This window comes from Penicillium atrosanguineum, assembly GCF_028827265.1.
Source record: "Penicillium atrosanguineum strain IBT 20685 chromosome Unknown utg000004l_segment0_segment0, whole genome shotgun sequence".
In the NCBI taxonomy this organism is placed as follows: domain Eukaryota; kingdom Fungi; phylum Ascomycota; class Eurotiomycetes; order Eurotiales; family Aspergillaceae; genus Penicillium; species Penicillium atrosanguineum.
Window position 1 is genome coordinate 954,027 of NW_026623136.1, and position 24,482 is coordinate 978,508.

At 49.5% G+C, this 24,482-nt stretch overlaps 11 protein-coding genes across 11 annotated transcripts; 8 read left to right on the plus strand and 3 right to left on the minus strand.

The window, feature by feature from the left end:
• Positions 1–2,375: 2,375 nt before the first annotated feature.
• On the plus strand, positions 2,376–2,830 carry N7443_005664 (putative copper resistance protein Crd2; the record flags this gene model as incomplete). The annotated part of the gene is made up of 3 exons (XM_056885720.1): positions 2,376–2,535; positions 2,595–2,690; positions 2,760–2,830. 3 exons carry the CDS (start codon positions 2,376–2,378, stop codon positions 2,828–2,830), a joined length of 327 nt encoding a protein of 108 aa, XP_056741168.1.
• A 795-nt stretch (positions 2,831–3,625) lies between these two features.
• N7443_005665 (AP-2 complex subunit alpha) lies at positions 3,626–6,552 on the plus strand (the record flags this gene model as incomplete). Its single annotated transcript, XM_056885721.1, has 3 exons — positions 3,626–4,077; positions 4,129–6,397; positions 6,451–6,552. 3 exons carry the CDS (start codon positions 3,626–3,628, stop codon positions 6,550–6,552), a joined length of 2,823 nt encoding a protein of 940 aa, XP_056741169.1.
• A 314-nt stretch (positions 6,553–6,866) lies between these two features.
• N7443_005666 (YggS family pyridoxal phosphate enzyme) lies at positions 6,867–7,955 on the minus strand (the record flags this gene model as incomplete). Its single annotated transcript, XM_056885722.1, has 1 exon — positions 6,867–7,955. The coding sequence occupies one exon, from the start codon at positions 7,953–7,955 to the stop codon at positions 6,867–6,869; it is 1,089 nt and encodes a 362-aa protein (XP_056741170.1).
• Positions 7,956–9,206: 1,251 nt separating this feature from the next.
• Positions 9,207–9,497, plus strand: N7443_005667 (uncharacterized protein; the record flags this gene model as incomplete). The annotated part of the gene is made up of 1 exon (XM_056885723.1): positions 9,207–9,497. One exon carries the CDS (start codon positions 9,207–9,209, stop codon positions 9,495–9,497), a length of 291 nt encoding a protein of 96 aa, XP_056741171.1.
• A 677-nt stretch (positions 9,498–10,174) lies between these two features.
• N7443_005668 (histone deacetylase hosB) lies at positions 10,175–13,192 on the plus strand (the record flags this gene model as incomplete). Its single annotated transcript, XM_056885724.1, has 1 exon — positions 10,175–13,192. One exon carries the CDS (start codon positions 10,175–10,177, stop codon positions 13,190–13,192), a length of 3,018 nt encoding a protein of 1,005 aa, XP_056741172.1.
• Positions 13,193–14,257: 1,065 nt separating this feature from the next.
• Positions 14,258–14,488, plus strand: N7443_005669 (uncharacterized protein; the record flags this gene model as incomplete). Its single annotated transcript, XM_056885725.1, has 1 exon — positions 14,258–14,488. One exon carries the CDS (start codon positions 14,258–14,260, stop codon positions 14,486–14,488), a length of 231 nt encoding a protein of 76 aa, XP_056741173.1.
• Positions 14,489–16,974: 2,486 nt separating this feature from the next.
• On the plus strand, positions 16,975–17,295 carry N7443_005670 (CDR ABC transporter; the record flags this gene model as incomplete). Its single annotated transcript, XM_056885726.1, has 1 exon — positions 16,975–17,295. One exon carries the CDS (start codon positions 16,975–16,977, stop codon positions 17,293–17,295), a length of 321 nt encoding a protein of 106 aa, XP_056741174.1.
• Positions 17,296–17,870: 575 nt separating this feature from the next.
• Positions 17,871–18,800, plus strand: N7443_005671 (AN1-type zinc finger protein; the record flags this gene model as incomplete). Its single annotated transcript, XM_056885727.1, has 1 exon — positions 17,871–18,800. The coding sequence occupies one exon, from the start codon at positions 17,871–17,873 to the stop codon at positions 18,798–18,800; it is 930 nt and encodes a 309-aa protein (XP_056741175.1).
• A 200-nt stretch (positions 18,801–19,000) lies between these two features.
• Positions 19,001–20,011, minus strand: N7443_005672 (thymidylate synthase; the record flags this gene model as incomplete). Its single annotated transcript, XM_056885728.1, has 1 exon — positions 19,001–20,011. The coding sequence occupies one exon, from the start codon at positions 20,009–20,011 to the stop codon at positions 19,001–19,003; it is 1,011 nt and encodes a 336-aa protein (XP_056741176.1).
• A 705-nt stretch (positions 20,012–20,716) lies between these two features.
• On the minus strand, positions 20,717–22,542 carry N7443_005673 (CocE/NonD family hydrolase; the record flags this gene model as incomplete). The annotated part of the gene is made up of 2 exons (XM_056885729.1): positions 20,717–20,854; positions 20,911–22,542. 2 exons carry the CDS (start codon positions 22,540–22,542, stop codon positions 20,717–20,719), a joined length of 1,770 nt encoding a protein of 589 aa, XP_056741177.1.
• Positions 22,543–23,090: 548 nt separating this feature from the next.
• Positions 23,091–24,228, plus strand: N7443_005674 (uncharacterized protein; the record flags this gene model as incomplete). The annotated part of the gene is made up of 3 exons (XM_056885730.1): positions 23,091–23,374; positions 23,425–23,628; positions 23,676–24,228. 3 exons carry the CDS (start codon positions 23,091–23,093, stop codon positions 24,226–24,228), a joined length of 1,041 nt encoding a protein of 346 aa, XP_056741178.1.
• Between the last annotated feature and the right edge of the window lie 254 nt (positions 24,229–24,482).

A 24,482-nucleotide genomic window follows, 5' to 3' on the forward strand; every position in this document is an offset into this window, starting at 1 on the left:
TATTCTTCTATGAAAGTCAAGCGTGCCTCAAAGTCGTCAGGATCCGTTAGTTCAGAGGGGATCTAAGAGATCCTTTTGAATGATTGTTAGAATCCGCTCCCTCGGAGTCCTTCTCTTTGGGTTCCTTTTGATGAAATATACCCAATAAGGGCCGATATTCCATCCGCACTCTCCCAGTACATAGATTCCTGAGTGGCTCCGCCATGGGCGATCGGCATCGTCGATAGCTGCGAGGGGCAGGTCACATATATGCCTGAATTTAACCAGCGCCGCCAGTGTCGCCAGGAATCGGCGCGATAACAGCTCTGGAATGGGACATCAATTATTAAGTAGTCGCTAGTAGCCTTCCACAGCGTCATCGAGGGGGAAGTCGTACTGGGGGAGCAGCTCTCGGCCGTTTCAAAGTATAGTTCTCTGGCAGCAACCATCAATAAACTCTGTGCTAGGCTGCCATCAACTTTATTATTTTTTAATCAAATATACGTCTATCTAATGGCGTCCGGATTATCGACTTGTAATTGTTTCTGCTGCGTTCGACCAAGCTATGGAGAAGACGTGGGCCCGCGGGAAATTTTCGATGTCTTCAGGATGAAGGTACTTCATGCGGGTCATCGTGAGTTCGACAATTGATGCGTGGCCATTTTTGCAGGCGTGATCAAATAAGGGTTTCCCAATGAGCGGCCCTTGAGTCGGAATCGACCGCAAGATGCAGTAGACAGAGAAATTTTTCTCGTGAATTCGTTCTTAGCATACTGCAGGATAATAAAACTGGCGATAGTCGTTTGCGTCGCCGGTTGCTCCGAACTCTCGCTTGACGATGATCCTGTCTAAACTTTTGAAGGTGACTCGGCTTTGCCGTGACAGGGAGCAAACCTTATTGACAATCTCCAGATTATCGGCAATCATCAGGGCGAGCTTCATGCGAAGCTTCGAAAAACTCTTCTTGAATGCCACAATGGAACAGTGATGGTAAAAATCAAAGATCGCCGAGGAGCAGGAGGTCGAGACCGAGTATGAGGCGAGATAAAGGTGTCTTCGCTTATTATGTGCGAATGAGAGGACGAAGTGCATCAATATGTGAGTTTTCATAAAAAAACAAAACCAACCATGAGATTCCTGTGTGCATGCTTTTCTGGATAAATTGAGTCCCAAACTATGACGACTGAGCCGCATCGTGTTTTCTTCTGAAATAACGTCAACAACTTCTCTGTCCGATCCCCAGTCATCGGATTCTGAATAGCTTTAGATTTGTCTTCATTGTTTTCCTGGTTTTCTATCGCTATGCTCTCAACGGAGGGCTGAAGGTGACATTTGGAGGGTTCGCACCTAGACGTAGGAACTTTATAGGAACATTATAAAGAAAATAGTTCAAAAAATAATTTAAAGAACGGCTCTGTAAAGTGCTGTCCCACTTCTGAACAACAGGGCATAAGCCTTTTTGTGAATCAAGAACAGAGATTTCAAGACATCATTTCGCTAAGAGAGGTGACATCTTCAACACCTGGGCGTCTCCGAGTCATATAGTCGGCACAGGTTGCATGCGCGACAGTAATAACAAAGGATACTAATGCCATTCTTGATTGTTTTTAATTTTACTTTCAAACCTGTTTTTCTTCACAAGCGGAGGGCTCTCATGTTGTCTGGAGACGCGTAGAGCCGAATAGGAAATATATAGTGCAACTGGATCCACAAAAAAGACTGATTTATTTATCCCTCAAAACATACCCGAACATCGATATCAATTAAAAGGACACCTTGGAAATGAACGAAAAAAAGTCTCAATGTAGCTTTAGGAATATACGCCGAAAGATGTTGAGAAGTTCACCTCGAATGGGAGGATCAAATAGGTAGGTCTATTTAGATTTCTCCTCGGTCGGGCTACAGTAAGAGCCTCCGACCAGGTGTGGGGCAACCCGAACAGCTCGAAGTTACTTAGAGCAGCTCCGACTGCCGTTCCTGACTAGACCCTAGAGCCTGGCATCAATAGTAGGAATAGCCAAGATAGGCTCTTGTGGCCTGATCGATTTCTATCGAATCAAGAAAGAGGCAAAGGTCAGCACGACGCCGGATCGCTCAGCGCGACCAATCACCTACGCGGTGTTTGGTCGCTGCTTACCAAACGGGGTCAATCCAACCAATCACAGCCCACCTATTGATAATCATACCATGTCGAGGGTGACGCATTCATCGACTATAAATTGAATCCTGTCTGCAGTTCCGGAATTCACTATTCTCTTCATCTCCAGTCCTCTTGATCTTCAGAGCCTCATTCGTGTGATCCTTGAACTTCTTCCAATCCCGTTGATCGACTACCTCTGAGCCTCACGCCTATTTCCACTATTTACGTCATTCCAGACTTTCAAAACACCGCCAAAATGGTCCACCCCAACACCACCTGCTGCAAGACCGCCCAGGGCGCCGAGTGCGTCTGTGCTGCCCAGGCCAAGTGCTCCTGTGGTAAGGAGAGTGCTCTCCACTGCTCCTGCAACAAGGCTTCGACCGAGAACGCCATCTCCGGCCCTCGCTGCTCATGCCGTACGTTTGCGCATTCACGATGATACTTCCCATTCTTCAGCGGCTAATCCAATTACTAGGCTCCCGCCCCGCTGGTCAGTGCACCTGCGAGCGCTCGGTCTCTGAGAACCAGGCCCCCAAGGGCGCCACCTGCGCCTGTGGCAGCCGTCCTTCTGGTAAGTTTCATTCCAACTATGCTCGACGAACCATCCATTTTACCGCGAGCAATGCTAACGGTTTGATAGCTTCCTGCACTTGCGAGAAGGCAGAGGGTGTCGAGTCTGCCCTGGAGCAGGACTTCACCACCCGCGTCTAGATGATTCGGTCATTTGCTTTTTCCCGACAAATTTTGCATTTTTCCTATTGAACCACGTTGCAACATGGTCGGTTCAGGGATCTCGGCGTACAGGTGGGGGTTTGGGTGTTTGCTTTGTACATTAATTCGGCCGATGGAGATGGTGGCTACGTATTACGAGACATGAAATACCGTTCTGCATGGAATCCAAACACTTCAGTATCAATCGTACATGGATAATTACCAATTCAAGAGGAAAAGCTTAATAGAATTAACTCCTCGCATCATTAATCACACCTTGATGCAGTAGATGTAACTCACCCTTGCACAGCCACTGCGCAGAAATGTTACTCCGACGCCACAGCGGAAGCCGGGCGATCGACGGGGGAAGTGGCCCAAGGCCGGCGCGGTTGCCGTATTATGGAGATCCTCGCTCCTCCTGATCCTATCCTTCAGGGACTTTTGACCGAGTGCATTATTTGTATGGTAACCCTGGTTGATGTCGGATCACTCGGCTGGTTAAGTCCGTTGCTGACTGCCTGCAGAACTCCCCGCGACTGGAAGCCCCCCTGTTTCCAAGCTCCCACGAACCCCCCGAATCTCCGTCGTGGACCCGGAGGGGCCAATGTACCCATTGTCGCAACAATACATCAAAGATATGGTTGTGTGACGGAATCCATCCGATCGCGAACCCCTGAACCGCGCACCTCCGCGAGGCATGCGAGCTTGTACCTCGAAACCCCACAACATCCCCGAGATTATCGTTTAACTGTGCGATCGTGAACGAGACCACCAGGGTCCGCACAAGCAATCAAGATGTCGTCGATGCGAGGCCTGGTGCAGTTCATTGCGGATTTGCGCAATGCCCGCGCCCGAGAATTGGAAGAGAAGCGCGTGAATAAGGAGCTGGCCAATATTCGACAGAAGTTCAAGTCTGGAAATCTGAACGGCTACCAGAAGAAGAAATACGTGTGCAAGCTGCTCTATGTTTACATCCAGGGATACGAGGTCGACTTTGGCCATCTCGAAGCTGTCAATCTTATCTCTTCGAGTAAATACTCCGAGAAGCAGATCGGGTATTTGGCTGTCACCCTTTTCCTGCATGAGGAACACGAGCTGCTTCACTTGGTTGTCAACAGTATTCGGAAGGATTTGCTGGATCATAATGAGTTAAACAACTGCTTGGCACTCCATGCAGTTGCTAATGTTGGTGGCCGAGAGCTTGGAGAGGCTTTGGCGACCGAAGTCCACCGACTCCTGATTTCACCGTAAGTGGAACATCTCAGTTTTGACATAGTTCAATCCCTGACACATTCTAGAACCTCGAAAGCTTTTGTGAAGAAGAAGGCCGCCCTTACACTACTCCGACTGTACCGCAAATTCCCAGCCATCGTCCGCAATGAATGGGCCGAGCGCATCATTTCGATCATGGATGACCCCGACATGGGTGTCACACTCTCCGTCACCTCCCTTGTCATGGCACTGGCTCAAGACCTACCGGAAGAATATAAGGGCAGCTACGTCAAGGCGGCACAGCGGTTGAAGCGCGTCGTTGTTGATAACGATATCGCCCCTGACTACCTCTACTACCGTGTGCCGTGTCCATGGATTCAGGTCAAGCTGCTGCGTCTGTTGCAGTACTACCCTCCATCGCAAGACAGCCACGTGCGTGAGATCATTCGTGAATCGCTTGCGCAAATTATGCAATCCGCCATGGAACAACCCAAGAACGTCCAGCAGAACAATGCTCAAAATGCCATCCTTTTCGAAGCCATTAACCTCCTCATCCACCTCGACTCCGAACATCAACTCATGATGCAAATTTCTGCTCGTCTGGGCAAATATATTCAGTCTCGTGAGACCAATGTCCGATACCTTGGTCTGGATGCGATGACCCATTTCGCTGCCCGAGCAGAAACACTTGACCCAATCAAGAAGCATCAAAACATCATCTTGGGCTCACTGCGCGACCGAGATATCAGTGTGCGTCGCAAGGGGTTGGACCTGTTGTACAGTATGTGCGACACTACCAACGCAGGGCCAATCGTCAACGAGTTGTTGAAATACCTCCAAACCGCCGACTATGCTATCCGGGAAGAAATGGTGCTGAAGGTTGCCATTCTAACCGAGAAATATGCCACGGACGCGCAATGGTATATTGACATGACCTTGAAGTTGTTGTCCCTTGCCGGTGACCACGTCAATGACGAAGTCTGGCAACGAGTGATCCAGATCGTGACTAACAACGAAGAGTTGCAAGCATATGCTGCTCACACGCTTCTCACCTATCTGAAGACTGATTGCCACGAGAGCTTGGTAAAGATTGGCTGCTACGTTCTGGGAGAGTTCGGCCATCTCATCGCCGAAAACGCTGGTTCAAGTCCGATTGAACAATTCATGGCACTCCAAGCCAAGATGTTCACTGGTACCGACAACGCGCGCGCCATGATTCTTTCCTCGTTTGTCAAGTTCGTCAACTTGTTCCCCGAGATCAAACCTCAGCTCTTGCAAATCTTCCGCCTGTACAGCCATTCCCCTGATTCTGAATTGCAACAGCGAGCCTTTGAGTACCTGTCGCTTGCCACCCTTCCGACTGATAATCTGCTGCGGACGGTCTGCGATGAGATGCCCCCCTTCTCGGATCGGACCTCTATTCTCTTGTCAAGGCTTCACCAGAAGACCGCCGGCACTAGTGAGAAGAAGACGTGGGTGATTGGTGGCAAAGATGCCAATGCCGACAAGCAGGAGGTTCTCATGGCGCAGAACACTGGTCTCAAGCGCACATTCACTACGATTGTTCACGGCACTCGAACGGGCTCGAACGGAACTCCAACCAGTGCATCCAGCGCATCTGCATCCGCATCTGGCGACTTGGCTGGCCTGGATTTCACTGGCCCAGCAGCACCTGCGCCGAACATGGCCAGCGCAGCACACTTGACGCCAGATTGGGACGTTGGATTCAACCGACTTTATTTCTCCAACGAGGGTGTTCTCTTCGAGGATTTACAGATCCAGGTCGGAGTGCGCTCCGAATATCGTGGCCACATAGGTGTTGTGAAGCTATACATCAGTAACAAGTCGAACTACCCCATTGGCTCATTGACCACCACTGTGGATAACCCTTCATCTCCGAACCTTAAGATCGACACCAAGAACCTTCCGGAGCCCAGTGTCCCTGCAGCCGGTCAAACACAGCAGACCTTATTCTGTGCAGTTCATGGCCCCTTCATGGAAGCACCTACTATCCGTATCTCTTACCTGGCAGGTGCACTCCAGGCATACACGCTACAGCTTCCAATCTTGATGCACCGATACATGGAGCCGTCTTCTCTATCAGCTGAAGAATTCTTCAAGCGATGGCGCCAGATTGGTGGTGACCCGCTGGAAGCACAACACACCTTTGGCCCCCGCGGCAAGAACAAGATCATCAACGAGTCATTCACCCGCGAGACCGTGGAAGGATTCGGGTGGAAGATCCTGGACGGTGTGGACCCGAACCCGAAGAACATTGTCGGCTGTGCAGTGTTCCAATTCGAGGGAGGCAAGACCGGCTGCTTGTTGCGACTGGAGCCCAACTACGAGAAATCGGTATGCATTCTTTCTTTTCTCAATTCAGAAGACACGATACTAACCGCGTATAGATGTACCGGGTTACCATTCGCGCCACAAAGGAGGGCGTCCCGCAGGGAATGGCGCACCAGATGGAGCAGAAGTTGTCGCAAGGAACAAGCAACCTGCGTTGAACAGGGTGATACGAGTAATAAAGGTGATTGCAGGGTGGAGCACGCATGTATATCTTCCAGCTCCCGAACCAAATATGAGCGAGTGGTCCATGTGGGATCTCTCGATTGTTCTTGTATATTCTTCGTGTTTAGTAGTAGTGATACATAGTATAGAAAGCTTTTCTTTCCAACTCCTCCAACCAAGCCAAATCTTCTCTTCAGTTTTGATCTAACTAAGCCTTGCTTTTTTTTTTTTTTTTTTTTTTAAAAAAAAAAAGCAAGGCTATGCTATGCGTATGCAAAACCCTTGGAATCATAACTCATAACAAACTGATCTAAACAACCCTCGCTTCCGCTTTAGGCGGCCTATCTCCAAAGATAGTAGTCCCAACACGCACCTGATCACTCCCCAAAGCAATAGCTCCCTCAAAATCCGAACTCATCCCCATACTAAGCTCCAACTCAGCCTCCTCCCCACTCAACCCAAGCTCAGACACGATCCGATCCCTAGTCTCTCTCAAACAAACAAAATCCTCATTCTCATTCTCCACCGTTGTGGCCTTTGACCTCGCAATCGCTCCAATAGTCATAACACCCTGCAACTTCAACCTAGGACACTTATCTCGAATAAACCTTGCCAACCCAGCCGCCTGGCCAGGCTCAATACCCGCTTTATTCTCCTCGCCGGATGTATTCACCTGCACGTAGATACGGAGTCTGGTATCCGTTTCCCCGGAGGCACTGTCAGCCTCGAGCTCTTCGGGTGAGGGGGTGCGTTCGCCGCGTCCTTTATTGAGGAGAGAGGCTTTTTTCTCGGTGTCGACGCTTTCGACGGCCCAGAGGCCGCGGACGTCGCGGGCGAGGGTTACGCATTTATTTGATTGGAGGCCGCCGATGAAGTGCCATTTGATTGTTGGGGGGAGGAGGCGGGATTTCTCAAGGAGCTCTTGGATGTAGTTTTCGCCGAAATGGAGGTGGGATGTTGGGGGTTGGTGGAGGGATAGGACGTCCGAGGCGGGTTTGAGTTTTGAGACTGCGACCAGGCGGACGGGTTTGTTTGGCGTTTGGGATGCTGTTAAGGCCGTTGTGACGCGGGCTGTTACGGCGGAGAGGTTTGCGACAAGTGCTGAGGTGCGCGCGGGGATGGTGGCCATGGTGGGTGGGTTGGTGGATGGGGTGGTCATGGCAATGCTGGTGTTGGTTGTGGGTTTGCTGGAGGTAATTGGTAGAGGAGAATAGAGGGTATCGATTGAAGAGCAGAGGATAGCTGTCTTGACACGGCAGCAGACACAATTGGAGAAAAGAGAAACGGAATCCAAATAGACACCGATAGGTCTGATAAGAGCCTGAGGCATCAACTCCGCGGAGATTCCCGAGTCACGTGGGGAGCTGTCAGTGCCAAAAACGGTTTCACCGCCTTCCATGACAGTTTGACAGCTTGGAAGTCCACCACAGCCACAACCGTACTCTTTCCGTTTGCATCTGGAATCTGCAAGATGAGATCATATCGACCCATGGGTTCCATGCGACGCGAGGAGGAATGCTGGGTGAGGACTACTACTCTACGTTAACATGCTGGACAGCAATTGCTCCGGCTCCCGGCGGCAACCCAAACCGACGCATGGCCAATCAAGGACCTTGACTGAAGCAAAATAGCTCAGTTGCGGGTCTACGCGGATCCCCGCTCGTCGCATTGGGCTCCGGCCCTGGCGGTTCGGCAGCCCTGTGTCGATCAGATTGTCGCCGTTGAGTTTCAACCCGCTGAGGTGCAGCTTTATTCTCCAACCTATTTATAATCCCGCAGAGCCGCCCACTCTTGACTCATCACTTCAATGCAGGCTGCAGCTGCAGCTGCAGCTACGTATAGAAATCGGGGGTTCTTTTTTGATTCAGGCGCGCCTCGATCAGCCAAGACCGATAGATCGGTTCCATTGCTTACCAGTCAAAAGCCGTCGCCAAGTACGTCCAAGAGCAGTCTACGGGGTCCAAAGCTCCGAGCTACTAGTGCCTACCCAACTAACACGTAATTGCATCGGGTACCAGAATACAACCTGGGCGCGAGGATGTAACCAAGTCAAGCGCTTGCTGGACGCATGGGGCAATCCATCAGTCAGCAGACCATTAGAACTATCATCAGGCTGCTCTACAGGAGTTCATAGGATGGAATTCAGCTTGTTCTTGACGTCAGCCCCACACATGTTCCTTCGTGACACGGTTGACCATTTGACCCATTCACTTATTATTACGATAGGCTGACCTTTCCCGTAGATCTAGAACGTACAAGTAGCCCTCAGTGCTGCATCCGCTCTCCTCCCTCTTTCTTGCTTCTCCTTCCCGTACCCTTCAATCTCAATTCTTTCAGCTGGTCTGAATATCCTCATTCTTCTTCTTCCTTGTCCCTGGCTGGACAATCACCATCCGGCGCATCCGCAATAGTCAGATCCTCGAGCTACCAATTCTCACTCAAACTCACCGTTCACCACTCGCTCAATTGGTACGCATCCTGAAATTTCCCAGGAGAAACAAAAACGAATCCCCCTCATCGTCAAAAACCGGCAAAATCGCACCCGAAGCTCCCCGCGCTCATCACCTCCACTAGACCAACTAGACCGCGGGCCCGCGTGGATCCAATTCCAACCCTGTCGATTATAGCCTATCAATAGCAATCCTCCAAAATGTGTCGCCAATACTTTACCCTTTACGAATGGTGCCACTGCGAAGAAGACGCAGGAACCAGCGTTTGCTCAGGCCACCGACGGAACAGCTGTCCCGGAATCAGCATTGAGACGGTGCACATGCACTGCTTTTGCAACTCGCACGCTACACGCGGGTTCAAGACGCAGAAGCAGACGAACAAGGACGAGGAGAAGGTGAGACGCCGGTCTCAGGATTCTATGGATGAGAAGGCTTCTCTTGGAAGAAGGTGGTTTCAGTGGTATCAGTGGAGGATGCCAAAGTTGAAGTAGTGATGGGGTGATCTCGTTTCTGTTTTGTGAATCCTTCAGCTTTGGTGTTTTGGAGTTCTTGGAGTTCTTGGAGTTCTTGGGGTTCTTTGAGTTCTTTTGTTTCTGGAGTGAGCGGTCGGAGGTTTTCTGGTTTTGGGGCGTTTCAAAGAAGGTCTGGTCTTTTACGGAAGACTTTATGGTTATGGTTCATGTTCATGTCTTGAATTATGTGAGTCAATGGTCTTAGGTAGAATAGAATACCCATGGGTAGGATCAATGTCATTCTTGATTCGCATGATGTACGTGGAAGTAGATCTCGGGTAGACTCCCGCTACTAATCTGGTGCACTAGTAGATGTGTACCTACATTAACTAGATGATCTGCACTTAGGGGAGAAAAGGGGACAGGATCAGAACCACAAACAGGTGGAATCCATCGAGATCCAGGCTTTCAGCACAAACTACCTAGATTGAGGGCTCAAGGGAGAATATCCAAGTGAGACAAGGCGATAGTTCGATATAGAAGAATGTCTATTGTTTGGAATGGCGCGATCGACCAGCCCCTTGCCCTATGAAGACCGTCAACCACCAACTACACTTTCACATCCCGCTCCTTTTCTTTCCCCTGTCTCTGGACAAAGAAGTTTTGGTTTGCTTTGTCTTCTCTCTGGACCTCGGAGATCTATGCTCTACAGGACCATGGACCCTTTCAAACCCCCTCATGATCCCCCTCCACCGCGTCCCGTTGATAGCGAAAACAATCAGCCCACCATGGATCAGTCCTCTGATCTTACAGACTCTTTGAACCGTCTCACTCTTGCAAATGCCGCCGCGACTCCTCTACCCTCTTCGCCATCCCTCTTATCTCCCGAAGATGCTACTCCGCGAGCCGCCCTCGCAAGCACGCCCGCGCCGCGCCGTACCCCCAGCTCCAGCTCGCTGCGCGATGAGCGTCGCAAGTCGACACCAACCCTCCAGAAACGACCATCCGCCGCGTCTCTACGGTCTGTATCGAACAACGGTCCTACATCTCCTATCGTAGACTCGTCGCGTCGCTCTTCCACCAACTTAGCGGGGTCACCGACCGGCGCCGCGTCGCCCGCGATAATGCCCCAGCGGCTCGCGTTCCCACCAGAGCCCCAGCTCCCCACGGCAGCGTCGATCGCGGCGGAACATTTCCAGAAAGAAGTCGACCTGCACCAAGTCGTCGATCTCAAATCAAAAACCGCTGTGATCATTCATGATGCTTGCTATGGCCATCGCTTCTCGCGCCCGCGCACATCCAAGATCTACCTTTCTCAGATCGTCGAGAGACCAGAGCGCATTCGCGCATGCGTGCTAGGAATATCCGCGGCTTATGTTCGTCTTGGTCGTCGACATGCAGGTGAGCTGCATGCGCCGCGCCCCGATCTAGATGCGCACATGCTGCCTCCGCCACCGTTCCAAATTTGCAAGACTTCGCGCAAGCTGGCTCTGTCCGATAGTGCTGTAACGAGTGTTCATGGGACTCAATGGATGACCGACCTGAAGAGTATGTGCGACGTTGCTGAGTCGCGCCTGGCTTTGGTAGGCAAGGAACTAGTCAAGCCGCCGGGGCCTGACGGCCAGACTAAAGGGCCCGCTCTGCACGAGGGAGATCTCTACTTGTGCTCGGAATCTTTAAACGCCTTTGAGGGTGCCCTTGGTGGTGTTTGTGAAGGTGTCGACACTGTTCTCGGACCCGGTCCTACGAAACGCGCATTTGTTTGCATTCGACCTCCAGGCCACCACTGTTCCGCAGACTGGCCGTCAGGTTTCTGCTGGATTAACAATGTTCATGTCGGTATTTCATATGCGGCATTGAATCATGGTCTGACCCATGCTGCGATCTTGGATTTCGATCTGCACCATGGAGACGGCTCCCAAGAGATAACCTGGCACCACAATTACAAGGCGTCGACTGCCCCGCGCAATGCTGCTCCTCACAAGAAGACGGCTATTGGATACTACAGTCTGCATGATATCAACTCCTACCCCTGCGAGAATGGCGATTTTGATAAAGTGCGCAATGCGAGCGTTTGTCTTGATGGTGCGCATGGACAGTCCATCTGGAATGTTCATCTTGGCACTTGGGAGACTGAAGATCAGTTCTGGACCCTCTACCAGACCAAATATCTTATTTTGCTTGAAAAGGCGCGCAATTTCCTCCGTGAGCAAACGCAACGAATCTCCACGAATCTTACTGGTCCTCGTCCGAAGGCCGCCATCTTCATTTCGGCAGGTTTCGATGCGAGCGAGTGGGAGAGTACCGGCATGCAGCGGCACAAGGTCAACGTGCCAACCGAGTTCTACGCACGTTTCACCGCAGATGTGGTCCGGATGTCCCAGGAAGAGGGCCTCGGTGTCGATGGTCGTGTTATCAGTGTGTTGGAAGGTGGTTACAGTGACCGAGCCCTGATGAGTGGTGTCCTCAGTCACATCTCTGGCCTGGGGAGTGAATCAGTTGATAACAGTCTAGCTTCTGCCATGAGAAGCGGGATGAACCTCTCCGAACTGAACCCCGATCCTACTCCCCAAAAAGCCTCAGCTCATACCGAGTACGATAAAGAGTGGTGGTCTTCATCCATGCTGGACGAAGTTGAGGCACTTGCGTATCCTGCACCGAAGCCGATCAAAGGCGAGAGATCTTCGACCCTGTTCAAGGAAACGGATTCCTTCAAAGCCAAAAAAGTCAATATCGTGGACCGCAAGTCTTTCAGCTCCCCAGGGATGGGCACGCGTCCAGTAATCTCACCGCCACCTGAAGTTGGCTGGGCTACTGCAGCACACGAACTATCCAAGATTCTTATCCCCGAACATCGCCAAACGAAGAGCTGTCGACCTGAAGAGCTGAACGCCGAGGCTTCTCGCCAGCGCCGCGATCGTCAGGTAGCATTGGACGGCGGTATCAACCCTGCCATCATCCCTCCCCCACCAGAAGTGCCCAGCACCGAGGAAAAGCGACAGTTGCGAGTTCGAAAGACGAAATCACCAACACCTTATTCCCCCAGACCTGCCACACCCCGACAGCAAGCGATGCGCAACAAAAACCGCCGAAGGACCATTGATGCAAACGAGCTCCCTGATCCATCACGAGAATCATCTCCATCTGTCGACGCGAGTCGCAGAAAGAGTTCAGCTCCTGCGCCCATCAGCCTTGATTTGACGAGTACCATCGACGAGGTGTCCACGGACAAAGACCCTGCGACCCCTTCAAAATCTCCCGCAAAGCCCACCGCAAGGAAAATAAGCGGTGGCTCTCGCTCAGGCACACCCAGACGCACAGCAAGCCCCCGAAAGCCTCCGCCAGTCCCAAAGGTCCCAACTTCATTCCTACCTTCAAAGCTCAGCGAAGGAGTATCCGCCCCGAAAGATGATAGCATGGAAAAGCTCACAAGTGGTCTCCAACGAGTCAAACTGACCATGCCAAACCCGTACAAAAATCTGCCCGATCCTTCTCGAGGCAACGGACCCTCCCGGCCACCCCCAAGCCTAGCTTCACCCGCCTTCCCCCAAGCCCAAGTTGGCCAACCCCAGGGCCCAATGCAAGATCTCCCAGTCTTTACATCCAGCAGCCCCATCCCCTTTGCTACACCAGAGACGCAAACTCCCAACCAGGGGCCATCTCGTCCTCCTCCCACTGCTCCTGAGACTCCTGAGAACCAGAGCTCTCAGGAGCCTCGCTCTTTCTATCAGTGATGTGTTCGCAAATTATTTTTCATCTTGGTGCTGGTTACGGTTCTGGATTTTGGCGTTATGAGTAAGATTCGTCAGCTCCGCGGTTTGCCTCATATACCCTTTCTTCATGGAATTTCATGCTTTCGAATTCATGGTAGTTATTGTGCTTGTGAATTGGATTTTTGTAGAAATTTACGAATTCATGTCTTTGACTTTCTCCCTACGCAACTCGAAACGCGAAGTCTTCTTCTAGCGACCTATATTTGGCGATGTCTCCATTTAGCACGGTGAGCTTTGAAATGTAGGAAGAAATACCTTTGAATAGCTTTGGGCTTGCTAGTTGATCCTGAAGTGTATAGGATATGGCTGCAATTCGGATCTTCGAAGGCAATTTGAAAAGACAATGAGCCCTCTGGATACTCCCCAGGAGCCTCAGTTATCATTGGAATGATAGACAGGTCTAGATCCTCGACTTCGGCCGTAGAGATTGCGTGGCGGGCTTCGATGTCACCGAGCATTTCCTGGTGTGGCTTGTATTATTAGAAGGATAGTTTACCTTTTATTTTAATACGGACTAGCGTGGTATCTGATACTGGCCGAGGAACAAAGCGTCAGTGTCTTCGGGTAATCTGTTTTCGATACCCACTGTAGGAGCATCTAAAAAGCAGCCGGTCTCTAGGAGTTTCAAGGAACCGACCGCTCATATAACTATGACTATGTTCAAGAAATTGTTAATAGAGCTCAGCTTGTACTCAGTATCCTTCGTTAAAATATCGGCTAAGCAATGGGAAGTAACCCCAGTCCGTCCTGAAAATCGCCTATCATCTGAAGCATCGAATGATGGCGTGAAACCGCAGATGAAGTATGTATTTACCATCTAAATATGGAAGTCTTTCATATCCGCTGACGTATCTCCATATCATAGGCTCATGTATGTCAGCGCCCGGTGGTTGGCGCCACGTAGTTAGCAGTGCCTATCAGCCTCACGGGCAGTGCAGCCTCAGCGGCTAACTTTTTAGGCACTAAAATCTAGTTTCTCCCCCTGTAAACTGTCGTTCTCTTTTTATTCTCTGTAGTCTTATTGCCATGTCTGATCCATTTTCTGTTGCAGGCAGCGCGGTCGGAGTGATTTCGCTGGGGCTACAAGTCTGCCAACAACTCACCTCTTACTGTCAAGCCTATAACAGCTACGATGAAGAAATTAAGAAGATTGGCAGCAGGTCTGAGAGCCTTCAACGGCCTCTGAAAGACCTCCGCGAACTGATCGAAGAGGCACGGGCGAAGGACCCAGAGATTGCCAACCGATCTGGCGGATAAAGCTTTGAATCTCCAGAGCATGTGAACAGTCTCAGGGGCACAATCGATCGGATGATTCCTACTATGACAGCCAATACTCAAGGAAAAATCAGAAGCCAGGTGAATAAGGTCATTTATCCATTCCGAAGGGAGACTTTGCGGGACATGTTGAGAGACCTGGACGGCATCCAGGTTGTTCTACAAACTACGCTGAGCATGTAAGCATTGTTCGACAAATTTGTCGTCAAAACCATTTGACTGAAACCTCTAGATATTCGACGCAAAAGATCAGTAGGTTAGGGCTAATGCATGCAACAATCCTTCAAGAAGTGCAACAAATTGTAGTGTTCCAAGTCTACTGATGTAGACATTTGTGATTGCTGACTCTTTACATAGCGTCTGGATTTACAACATGCTTCAAAGAACAGATTGATGGTCCCAAGCTTGTTAAAATCGTGGTGCGACTGCCACAATGAGTGTGCACAATTGACCAGGGAAAGCCATATGCCCTCACATGTCAGCCTGGTGGTACCAAGGGCTGCAAATTTCGATTGCTCTGATATTCAATGTTCATCGACACAATATCAATATTTCAAGTCCAGGTATCGCAACAAATCCTTGGTAAAATCTTACAAATACCTGAGCGCCGTTCTTCCTATTGCCGTTTCTTTATCTTTCTCTATGTCGACTGGGGCTGGAGGATTTTCCATCGCGCCTGTCTTGAGCCTACAGGCAATCATTAAATATGAAGGGAGCTTGCCAGAATCAATGCGTCAGGACCGACTCGGCATTTCTCGAAGAATTTCATCTTCTAAATTTGGAGATATTATTGATACACTCATTTGCCGGCTTCAACGTGCGTTCTCCGAAGGACAGGCAGCGGCGTCGAATGTATTTCTTGAGAAGGGGCCTTTCTATCACAAACATTATTCTTCGTTCTTGGAGGTGCGTATATCTTGCATTTTCAAGAAAACAATGCCCCTAATTGAGAATAGTTGTTAGATTACTGGTGTTTTGCGACCTGCGAAGAAAAGCTCTCTAGCCTCCGTAGGCTTACAAGGTTCCTAGTGGACCACGGTGCGTTGCCAAATAATACGCATGTACGGGGCCCTCTGAGACAGCTTCTTATGCGGGATAGCTTCAGTGAAGAGGACTACTCACTGGTGTGCTATCTCGTCTTCCGTGGGGGTCCTTTGAATTATGAAGATGTAGGGTGGTTGAGCCCTGCGGAGCGAATGAACCTCAAATACTTTTTTTTTCGAGATGGACAGTGTATGTATCGACAAAAGTCCTGTGCTGGACTTGAATGCTAACCCAAGATCTAGTAATTGCCTCCACCGAGGCCGCAAGGATCATTCTTCAAGAATCTGAAGAAGAGCTAAAGGCCGCCCTGGAATCTGGACGTATTTCTCCGAATGAGAAATTTGGGTGTCTCTCACTACTCGAGCTAGCATTCGGGTGGCCAACAGGCATGCGAATCCTTCTTAAGTCAGGATCAAATGTTCAAGGAATATCCTTGCGTTTTTTCTGCCCGTGCAGCATACCTGACAGGGAACATCCCACCTTTGATCGCTGGTATCACTCCTATGAACTTCTTCTTGACGCTGGTTGTAAAATCACGTGTGAGGATTTGTCTTCGACTGGCTCGCAAAAGAAGTTATTATCCCTTTTTTTGAATGAGCTCACCAGGCGGCACCGGGCACTGGGCAAGCTTGCCATATCATGCCTGTCGGAAAAAGAACTCCGAGCCTTTAAGCTGCACGAACAGGCTGTTCCGGATATACACACTCCAAAGATATGCGCAGAACTAGCTATCCGTGGAAAATTGGTCGATTCTTCGCTTTTCATTGAGAAAAACGGAGAGTCTATCTATCATTCCTCAAGTCTATCCGCTACGATAATGGAAGAATTATTCAAAGCAGGCTTCAAAGACATTGACTCACCAAGCTCAGAAGGGGTGACCCCAATAATGATCGAAGATGGTTTTTTGAGAAACATTTGGATGCATATTGAAAGACTTACGTGGCTAGTTTCGAAGGGAGCAGACACCAAGATCAAACTGCCACTATCGAACACGACGGTCGCGCATCTGATCAGTGTGAAAATAACTGTAGAGGTTCTCTTTTTTGTGTTATTTTGGGAACATTCCTCGCCAGATAATAACTTGCAGCTCTTGGATGAATTGATCTCACGGAATAGAGATTATCTATTCCCAAATTCTTCTTTTACAGACAACTGTACCTGTGCTTGCTCTTTTGATGGGTGCACTACCATCTCTGTGGCACTACGACAGACTGTGTTTTTGATGCACATGTGTTCAATTCATAGTCCCTCTTTTTTGGTTCTCGCGCTTGCTGCGCTGCTTAGCTGAATGGACTCAAGTTGGCTCTGAGATCAATCGTGCTCTCATAAGGTTTCTTACATTTGATGCATTGGGTCTGAAGCATACGTGTTGCATTGAGATTAACGGTGATTTCTGCTTTCCAAGCAGAGGGGACGTGGATAAGATGATCTCAAGAGAGCAAGAAGAGATCGTGGAGATTCTAGAGGAAGACAAGCAAGGAATTAAAAAGCTCGATCGACTTGTCATGGATTTCGAAGCCAAAATTGAGGAGCTTGGTCTTCCTATATGGGAGTTCCTTGAAGGATACTGGTATAATTACATGGTTGAGCACCTCTCTGAATTGGACCCTTACGATGAAGAGCATGATCAAGGCACAAGAGGTCTTGGTGTAATTTTACAAGAAGAACACAACCCTCTTGATAGGGTGTCTCTTCTCATTGGTGCGCAGATCAAAGAGGTTGAGCTTGACGTGCACGGTAGCTGACCATTGAATGTTAAACATTTCACTGTTATTATGTGCTTTCTTTTACAGGGCGTAATTTAACTATATCTGTACTCGCAGATACAGTCTTTCCGCTCATTAGCACACCTGGACTCCTCTGAAGAGCTTGACTGATTGCGCCGGGTGAGTTTAGTCCAGTAATAACCAATAGCCACTACTGCAGTGCTACTATTACTATACAGCATGACTGTACCCGAACATAGCACACGAGCTTAATTTGTGCTCAGTACCATTTGTCAACATATGTGAACTAAAGAAATGAGGCTTTAATTAGAAGCATGTTGCTCTCCAACCTTTAGGAATCTATCTCAAATCATATTAGCCAGACCGTGCCTAACCAGACAGAAGCAACCCCAGACTACTGTAGGAACTCACGTTCCGAAAAGGTTTAGTGGCTGCCGCGTGGGGCGATCTCCGCGATTACCTTACTAAGCCACCTCCGCATTAGTCAAAGCTGCCAGCACCTTCTACTCGATGCCAGACACTCTTTTCATATATCTGCTCCTCACATTCGCGCTACATTTTCTTTGCATTTCGTCCTTTTAAAAACCGTCAGCATGTCACCGGTTAGCATATCTAAAGGAGCCGGCACCTCCACGCCCGATGAATCCTTCACTCAAATGGCCGACACAGACCTAGAATCAATCGGCCGCCACTGCCAGTACGAATACTGCGGTCAACTAGACTTCCTTCCCTTCCGCTGCGAATCCTGCCGCAGCACCTACTGCCTCGACCACCGCAGCGAAACCGCCCACAAATGTCCCAACGCCGGCGAATGGGCACGACGCCGCGCAGGCATCAACCAAGAAAACCGAGTCGCTCCTGAGAAACCCAACATCTACAACTCAGATCAGTGCTATCATGTCTCTTGTAAGACACTTATCAACACACTCAAAGACCCCGGCGTGCGCTGTCCGAACTGCAACCGGCAGTACTGTCTAAAGCACCGTTTGCGCGAGGAACACGACTGCGCCAAGGTTACCCAGCTTGGCGCGCGACAGGGCGCGGCGAATGAGACTATCAAGTCGATGTTTGCGCGCGTCAAGAGCTGGGGGAAGGATAAGCAGGCGGCGGGTGCGAATCTTATTCCAAAGCCGAAGGTTAAGCCGAATAGCCCTGCTGCACGCATGGCTAGTGTCAATGCTATGAAGCGTTCAGCGAAGGGTGAGGCTGGAGTTCCAGCGGATAAGAGACTGTACTTGCATACGGTTGGCACGGCTGATACGCAAGCTTCTGAGCCGCCGGTTGGTGATTTCTACTTTGATATGAGGTGGAAGGTTGGCCGGGTGTTGGATGATGCGGCGCGGAGGTTGCATGTTGAGAACTTGAACAATCGCGTTGGAGGAGAGGAGGCGAGGTTGCGCATTTTCCATGTCGAGTCTGGGGATTTCCTGGAGTTTTCGGAGTCGATTGGGGGTGGAAAGGTCAAGTCGGGAGATACGATTGTTTTGTTAAGAGGCGCTGGGCTGGTGTTGGAGAACTCATGACGCATTTTCTTCATTTTCTGTTAGAACGCGCAGCATATACCTCGATACACCTAAAGCATTTACGGCTAATGACATTTGATTCTTCTAATCATAAGATGACTGACTTTGTATGAACTTGGAAACATGTCTAACCTTGGCATTCAAACCGAAAGACTGGTATCGTCTTAAAATTTATAACATAGAAATTAATCATCACAGGATCAAACGCTCATTTTCATCTTGATAATCTTGTGAGGCTTGTATCCAATAACCTCAAACTCATCCTCCTTCCAGCCGTCAATGACGGCGCTCCCCCGGTCATCACGCTTGATGCGCAGCTCGGGAAACTCAGTAGGCTCCCGGGTCAGCTGCTCATTCAATGCATCGACGTGATCAAGGTAGACATGGGCATCACCCATAGTGTGGATGAGAGTACCAGGGTTCAGATCCGCAGCATGAGCAAGGATGTGAGTAAGGAGAGCGTAGGAGGCAATGTTGAAGGGCACACCAAGACCCATGTCGCAAGAGCGCTGGTACAGAAGACAAGACAAGGCACCCTTCTCAGTCGGGCGTCCAGTCTTCTCATCAAGCTTCATGCCCGGTGGGTAGGAAACGTAGAACTGGGCGAACATGTGGCATGGCGGGAGAGCCATCTTCTTCAGGTCCGCGGGATTCCAAGCGCTCATGATAATGCGACGATCGAAAGGGTTGTTCATAATTTTGTTGACCACGTCCTTGAGCTGGTCGACACCTTGCCCAGAGTAGTCTGCCTTGGCGTCCACATACTCAGCGCCGAAGTGCCGCCACTGGAATCCGTACACGGGACCTAGATCACCTTCCTCCCGGTGTCCCAGTCCAACCTTATCGAGGAACTCGCGGCTGCCGTTGCCATCCCAGATCTTAATACCGGCTTCGGAGAGGGGTAGAGAGGATGTGGAGCCAGCGATGAACCACAGGAGCTCGGCGAGAACGGCGCGCAAGAATACTCGCTTGGTGGTGAGGAGGGGTAGAACGGGGATCGGGGCGCCGCCTTCGGGGTTGGGCTTTGACAGGGAGAAGCGCAGCTGGGGTGGACCGAAGATTGACTGCGTGCCAGTGCCTGTGCGGTCGGGACGGTGCTCTCCCTGAGACAGGATTGTGCGGATCAGGTTGAGGTATTGGTGCTCCTCGTGCGAAGGATCATGTGCGGGCTGCTCTGCCGGGGCAGGCGTGACAACTTGTTCTTGTGTCATGATTTTTGACAATGAATAATTGGAAGAAGTATTAAAGGAGATTAGTTGAACTCTTTCTCAATCTCTCCCGGCAATGAGTGAAGAAGTGAAGGGTGGGTAAATCCCGCGATGACTCCGATCAATCTGAAGGAAAGTCGGTGCGCGTCGACGCGACACGCTATCACGTGATCTTATCTTATCGTGTTAATTAATAGAAATTAACCAACGTAGTTGTGACATTCGTGTTTATGCTCAAGATGATTGGTATTCATATTAATCTAGATAAAATATAACAAATTGTTTTCTGGTCCAGAAATACTATCACTTTAACTTTCTATATAGTAGGAACAAAAGTAGGTGTTGAAAAGTTGAGACTTAAGTAAACATCTAATTGGTAAATTCGTGTTGAACCTAGAAATGACCAGAATTCTCACAATGCAAAAATCGTGTTATATTCGGTTTTTATAACCTGAAATCAAAAGTTGATGCTTTAAAGAAATAGGGTTTTAACTATATATAAAGGAATGATTTATTTAAGAATTCGGAAATCGGAAAATCATACTGCAACTCAAAACGACGGGAACCGGGATGGGACTCCATAAATATACACATTTAGGTTTCTACGTATCACTTTTGGAATTCATTTGTAGTAAGTTTGAAATTCAACGACTGTTTCAAATACTCTGAGATTTCACATCCATTTACCTCTACCTCTAATCTCATGTACTAGATGAAAGGAAGAATGACTGCGCTTGGGTATTCCTCGCTAGAATGGACGGTATGTCTTCCTCTGTTCAACTCGTGATCGGGCCGTGGTCGTGAAAACGTCTTGTACTCCGCGATGCTCGGGTATTGTCCACCAATCTAAGGATCTAAAGTTAGCAAGATCGATACGAAAATTTCAGTCCAGAGCTACCAACCTTCACACTAATTGACTCTCCAGCATTGAAATCTACACCCATCGCCCAAATACCAATCTCCAACTTCACAATCGTACCTGGGGGAATCTTCTGCTGCTGCTTATGAGGATGGAAAGGGAACTGCGGATGGATGCTCTTAGACGCATCAATTTCTCGACTTGAAGCACGTAGAATTCCAGTTGATCCCAGGTGAAGATTGAGACTGGCTTGCTCCGTTTCAGGAATATCATCGATTGACTTGACCGGAGTGGCGTGGAATGGGAAGTTAAGATGCATCAGATCCTTGCCATTCTTGTCTTTCTTACGCAGTATCACGAAGACTGTGAAGTCGTCGTGATCTTCACAGGACATGTACAGAACTGCTTTGGGCAGGCCGATTAGACGTGCTGGCTTGTCGAATGTGTGGTTGAATTCGGCGACACTGTGTCGGTCTTCAGAATCATATGATAGTTGATAGCTCTTGGAGGGCGGTTGGGTGCATAGATTGTTATCTTCCCCGAAGAAAAACTCTCGATACTCAGTGTTTGGCGCTGGGAAATCTTCAAGAACGATGTCGTCGATCGCTTCACAATCTCCGAATTGCAGAGCCGACCATCGCACTTTGGGAGTCTTCTCCCAATCATTGTCCTTGCCTTTCAAGTATCGATCGAAGAAGAGAGTTAACTCCTCCGTGGACTCCGGCACACTATACAGCTCATACCACTCCTGCTTACTTCCCCACTGGATCCATTTCTCGGAATGAGGGACCTCTAAAAATCCTCGAATAGAGCCCATAGTGTGAATGGAACTGACATCTGATCCGCGAATGAACACAGGGCACTGTACCTTTGAGATATTCGCCCTTTTGTCTTCCCAGAACGCACTGGAGACGGGAGATCGACGGTACATTTCCTCAAAGTCTTCAAGGCCAGAATTTTCAGGGCCCCGAACAATGGCATTTGCAATAAGATCGAAATTGCTCATGGAAAACCATCCGCCCCGGCAGAATTGTTCACGATAGATATCGCCAGATCCTTCCCATGGTGCGATGGCTTTGAGAGAAGGGGGCTGTTGGGAAGCGATAAACCACTGAGAAATAGCCAATGCGGAATTCCCAGCCATGCCAACGCTGCCATTGCACCAGTCCATCCGAGCAATCGCTTCGACCACATCATAACCATCCTCCGCATCTTGCGTCCCCATCACACAGATCTGTCCATCACTATGCCCGGAGCCTCGTGTGTCAACGCTCACGATTGCGTAACCGCGTGGACACCAGGCTTGCGGATCTAGGCCTTCGAACTTTTCAAGGCCACTGAGCTCCGCGGGCTTCACACAACAATGCCAGGTCGTCATAGGCAGCATATCCAACGCACTGTACTTCTTTCCATAGAAAGACCAGCTGAGGATGGCGGGGACTTTCTCCGTTGAGCCAGCAGGTCTGTATACGTCTGCGTAAAGACGTACCCCATCGCGAACCACGATTTCCACATCGTGGTCAATGCGAATGTCGCTCTCGAGGGCCTTGCCACTGAATCCGTTCCAGCCGCTAGGAAGGACTTCGGACTTTCCTATTTGACGGTCTTGGTATCCATTTTCGCCGACCGTAGGTTTGGCGATTCGCTTGTATGCAGATTGAACGGGAGGCGGCATAGCAGCGAATGATTGACTGAGTTGATTGAGTAGAGAGCTGAAGATGGTGATGAATCACTCAACAAGCTAGATACATGGATAGTTATACCATCACCTTGGATCCACTTCGTAGCTTTCCTGCTGCATCTTTCCCCCACATCGGTCTGATAAGCTCCCCTCTGGATGACTGTCCCCCGCTTTCCGACGGGTGCCCCGTTTTGATGAATGGATGTTGATAGACCCTTCCCCGCACATCAAGATCCGGGGAAGTGGGGGAGGTGGGGACCTCAGTAGGATTGGACGCGAAGGCTAGTGATCTTACTATGGTCACATATAGCTATTGACAAGTATGAATCAGGTCTTGTCCACTTCCCAGGCCGAGTGGGGGTGGAGGTGGGATATTCGGAGGCCCACATCCAAAGATGTTCCAAAGTGAGGAGATGACACCGGTTTCGATAAGTGTTATTTATTCTCCCCGCTAAAGATTCCAGAATACATTGGCTTCAAACTAATCTGCCCATCAACAATTTGTCTTGTTTCCAAGAAATTTATTTTACCCGCCTCTCACCATGATTTCGACTCAGGTCAAAAATACCTCAGCCGAAGTCCAACCCCAAGCGTTGGACCAAGCTAATCCAGACTTGGTGTCATTCACACCTAGGACCTACGGTGACTGGCGTGACGAGTTCCACAAAAATGGCTGCGTCGTGATCAAAAACCTGATCAGCGCCGAGCGCGCTCAGTATTACCGCGAGAAGCAGATCCAGTGGCTGAAAAACTTCGAGCTTGGCTTTGATGAGAATGATGAAGCTACTTGGACGGCAGAACATCTGCCTGTTAGCTTCAAGGGAGGGTAAGTCATTCACGCAAATCATATCAGGAGTTAAACTTACTGTTTAACAGAATGTACTTCGCTTACGGCTCTTGCCATGAAAAAATGGCTTGGGAAGCCCGCACCGAGCCAGCTGTCATCGATATCTTTGAAAAGCTCTGGGAGACTAAAGAGCTGATCTGTTCATTTGATGGAATGAACATTTCACTCCCTCGACGCAAGGATCTCAACTGGAGTCCATGGCCACACTGTGACCAGAACCCAGAACGGAAAGGGTGAGAGTGCTCCTTTCGTATCCTTCACATGTTCTAACATATCTCAGAATGCAAGCCGTTCAAGGCCTTCTCAATTACGCCCCCAACGGCCCCAAAGACGGCGGGTTAATGCTAATGAAAGGATCTGCGAAGCTTTTCAACGAGTTCTTCGCCCACAAACGTGAATCATTCGACCACGAAGATGCACCACCACCCGAGATTAAATACATGGATCTCTTCTTGTTCAGCGAAAAAGATGTGCAGTGGTTCAAAGACCGTGGCTGTGAGCTAATCAAGGTGAACATGGAGCCTGGTGACTTTGTGCTCTGGGATTCTCGCACAATGCACTATGCCTGTCTACCAGAGGGTGACCAGATTCGACACGTACAGTACATCTGCATGACACCTCGACGATTTGCGACCTCGGATGCATTGAAGTTAAAGAAGGAGTGTTTTGAAAACTTTACCGGGACTACTCATTGGCCTCATTGCAATATCCGTCCTGCGAAGGAGAAGCCTATGCGTGATGGGGAGGTTTGCCCAAAGGATCGGAGTGAGCCTTTTGAGAAGCCTGAGAAGACAGATGCTGTCTTGAAGTTGGCTGGTGTCAAGGCCTATTAGAAATGTTGGGGTTCGAGACTGTCTGATATAGCATCAAATTGAATACATTGATTTTATTGCAACTTCGTCCCTGCCCTGTAAATTTTCAACACTCTATCGAGGTGCCTTAACCATACCTGAGTACACAGCCTCCTAGTTGTGCTCCAAGCTCATTCGCTAGTCCCTTGGAGCTGCGTTTCGGTTCGATACCGTGATCTGATGTAGTATCAACCTCTGGTCCTCGCTTGTCTAATAACCTTCTGGCGACAAGGCAG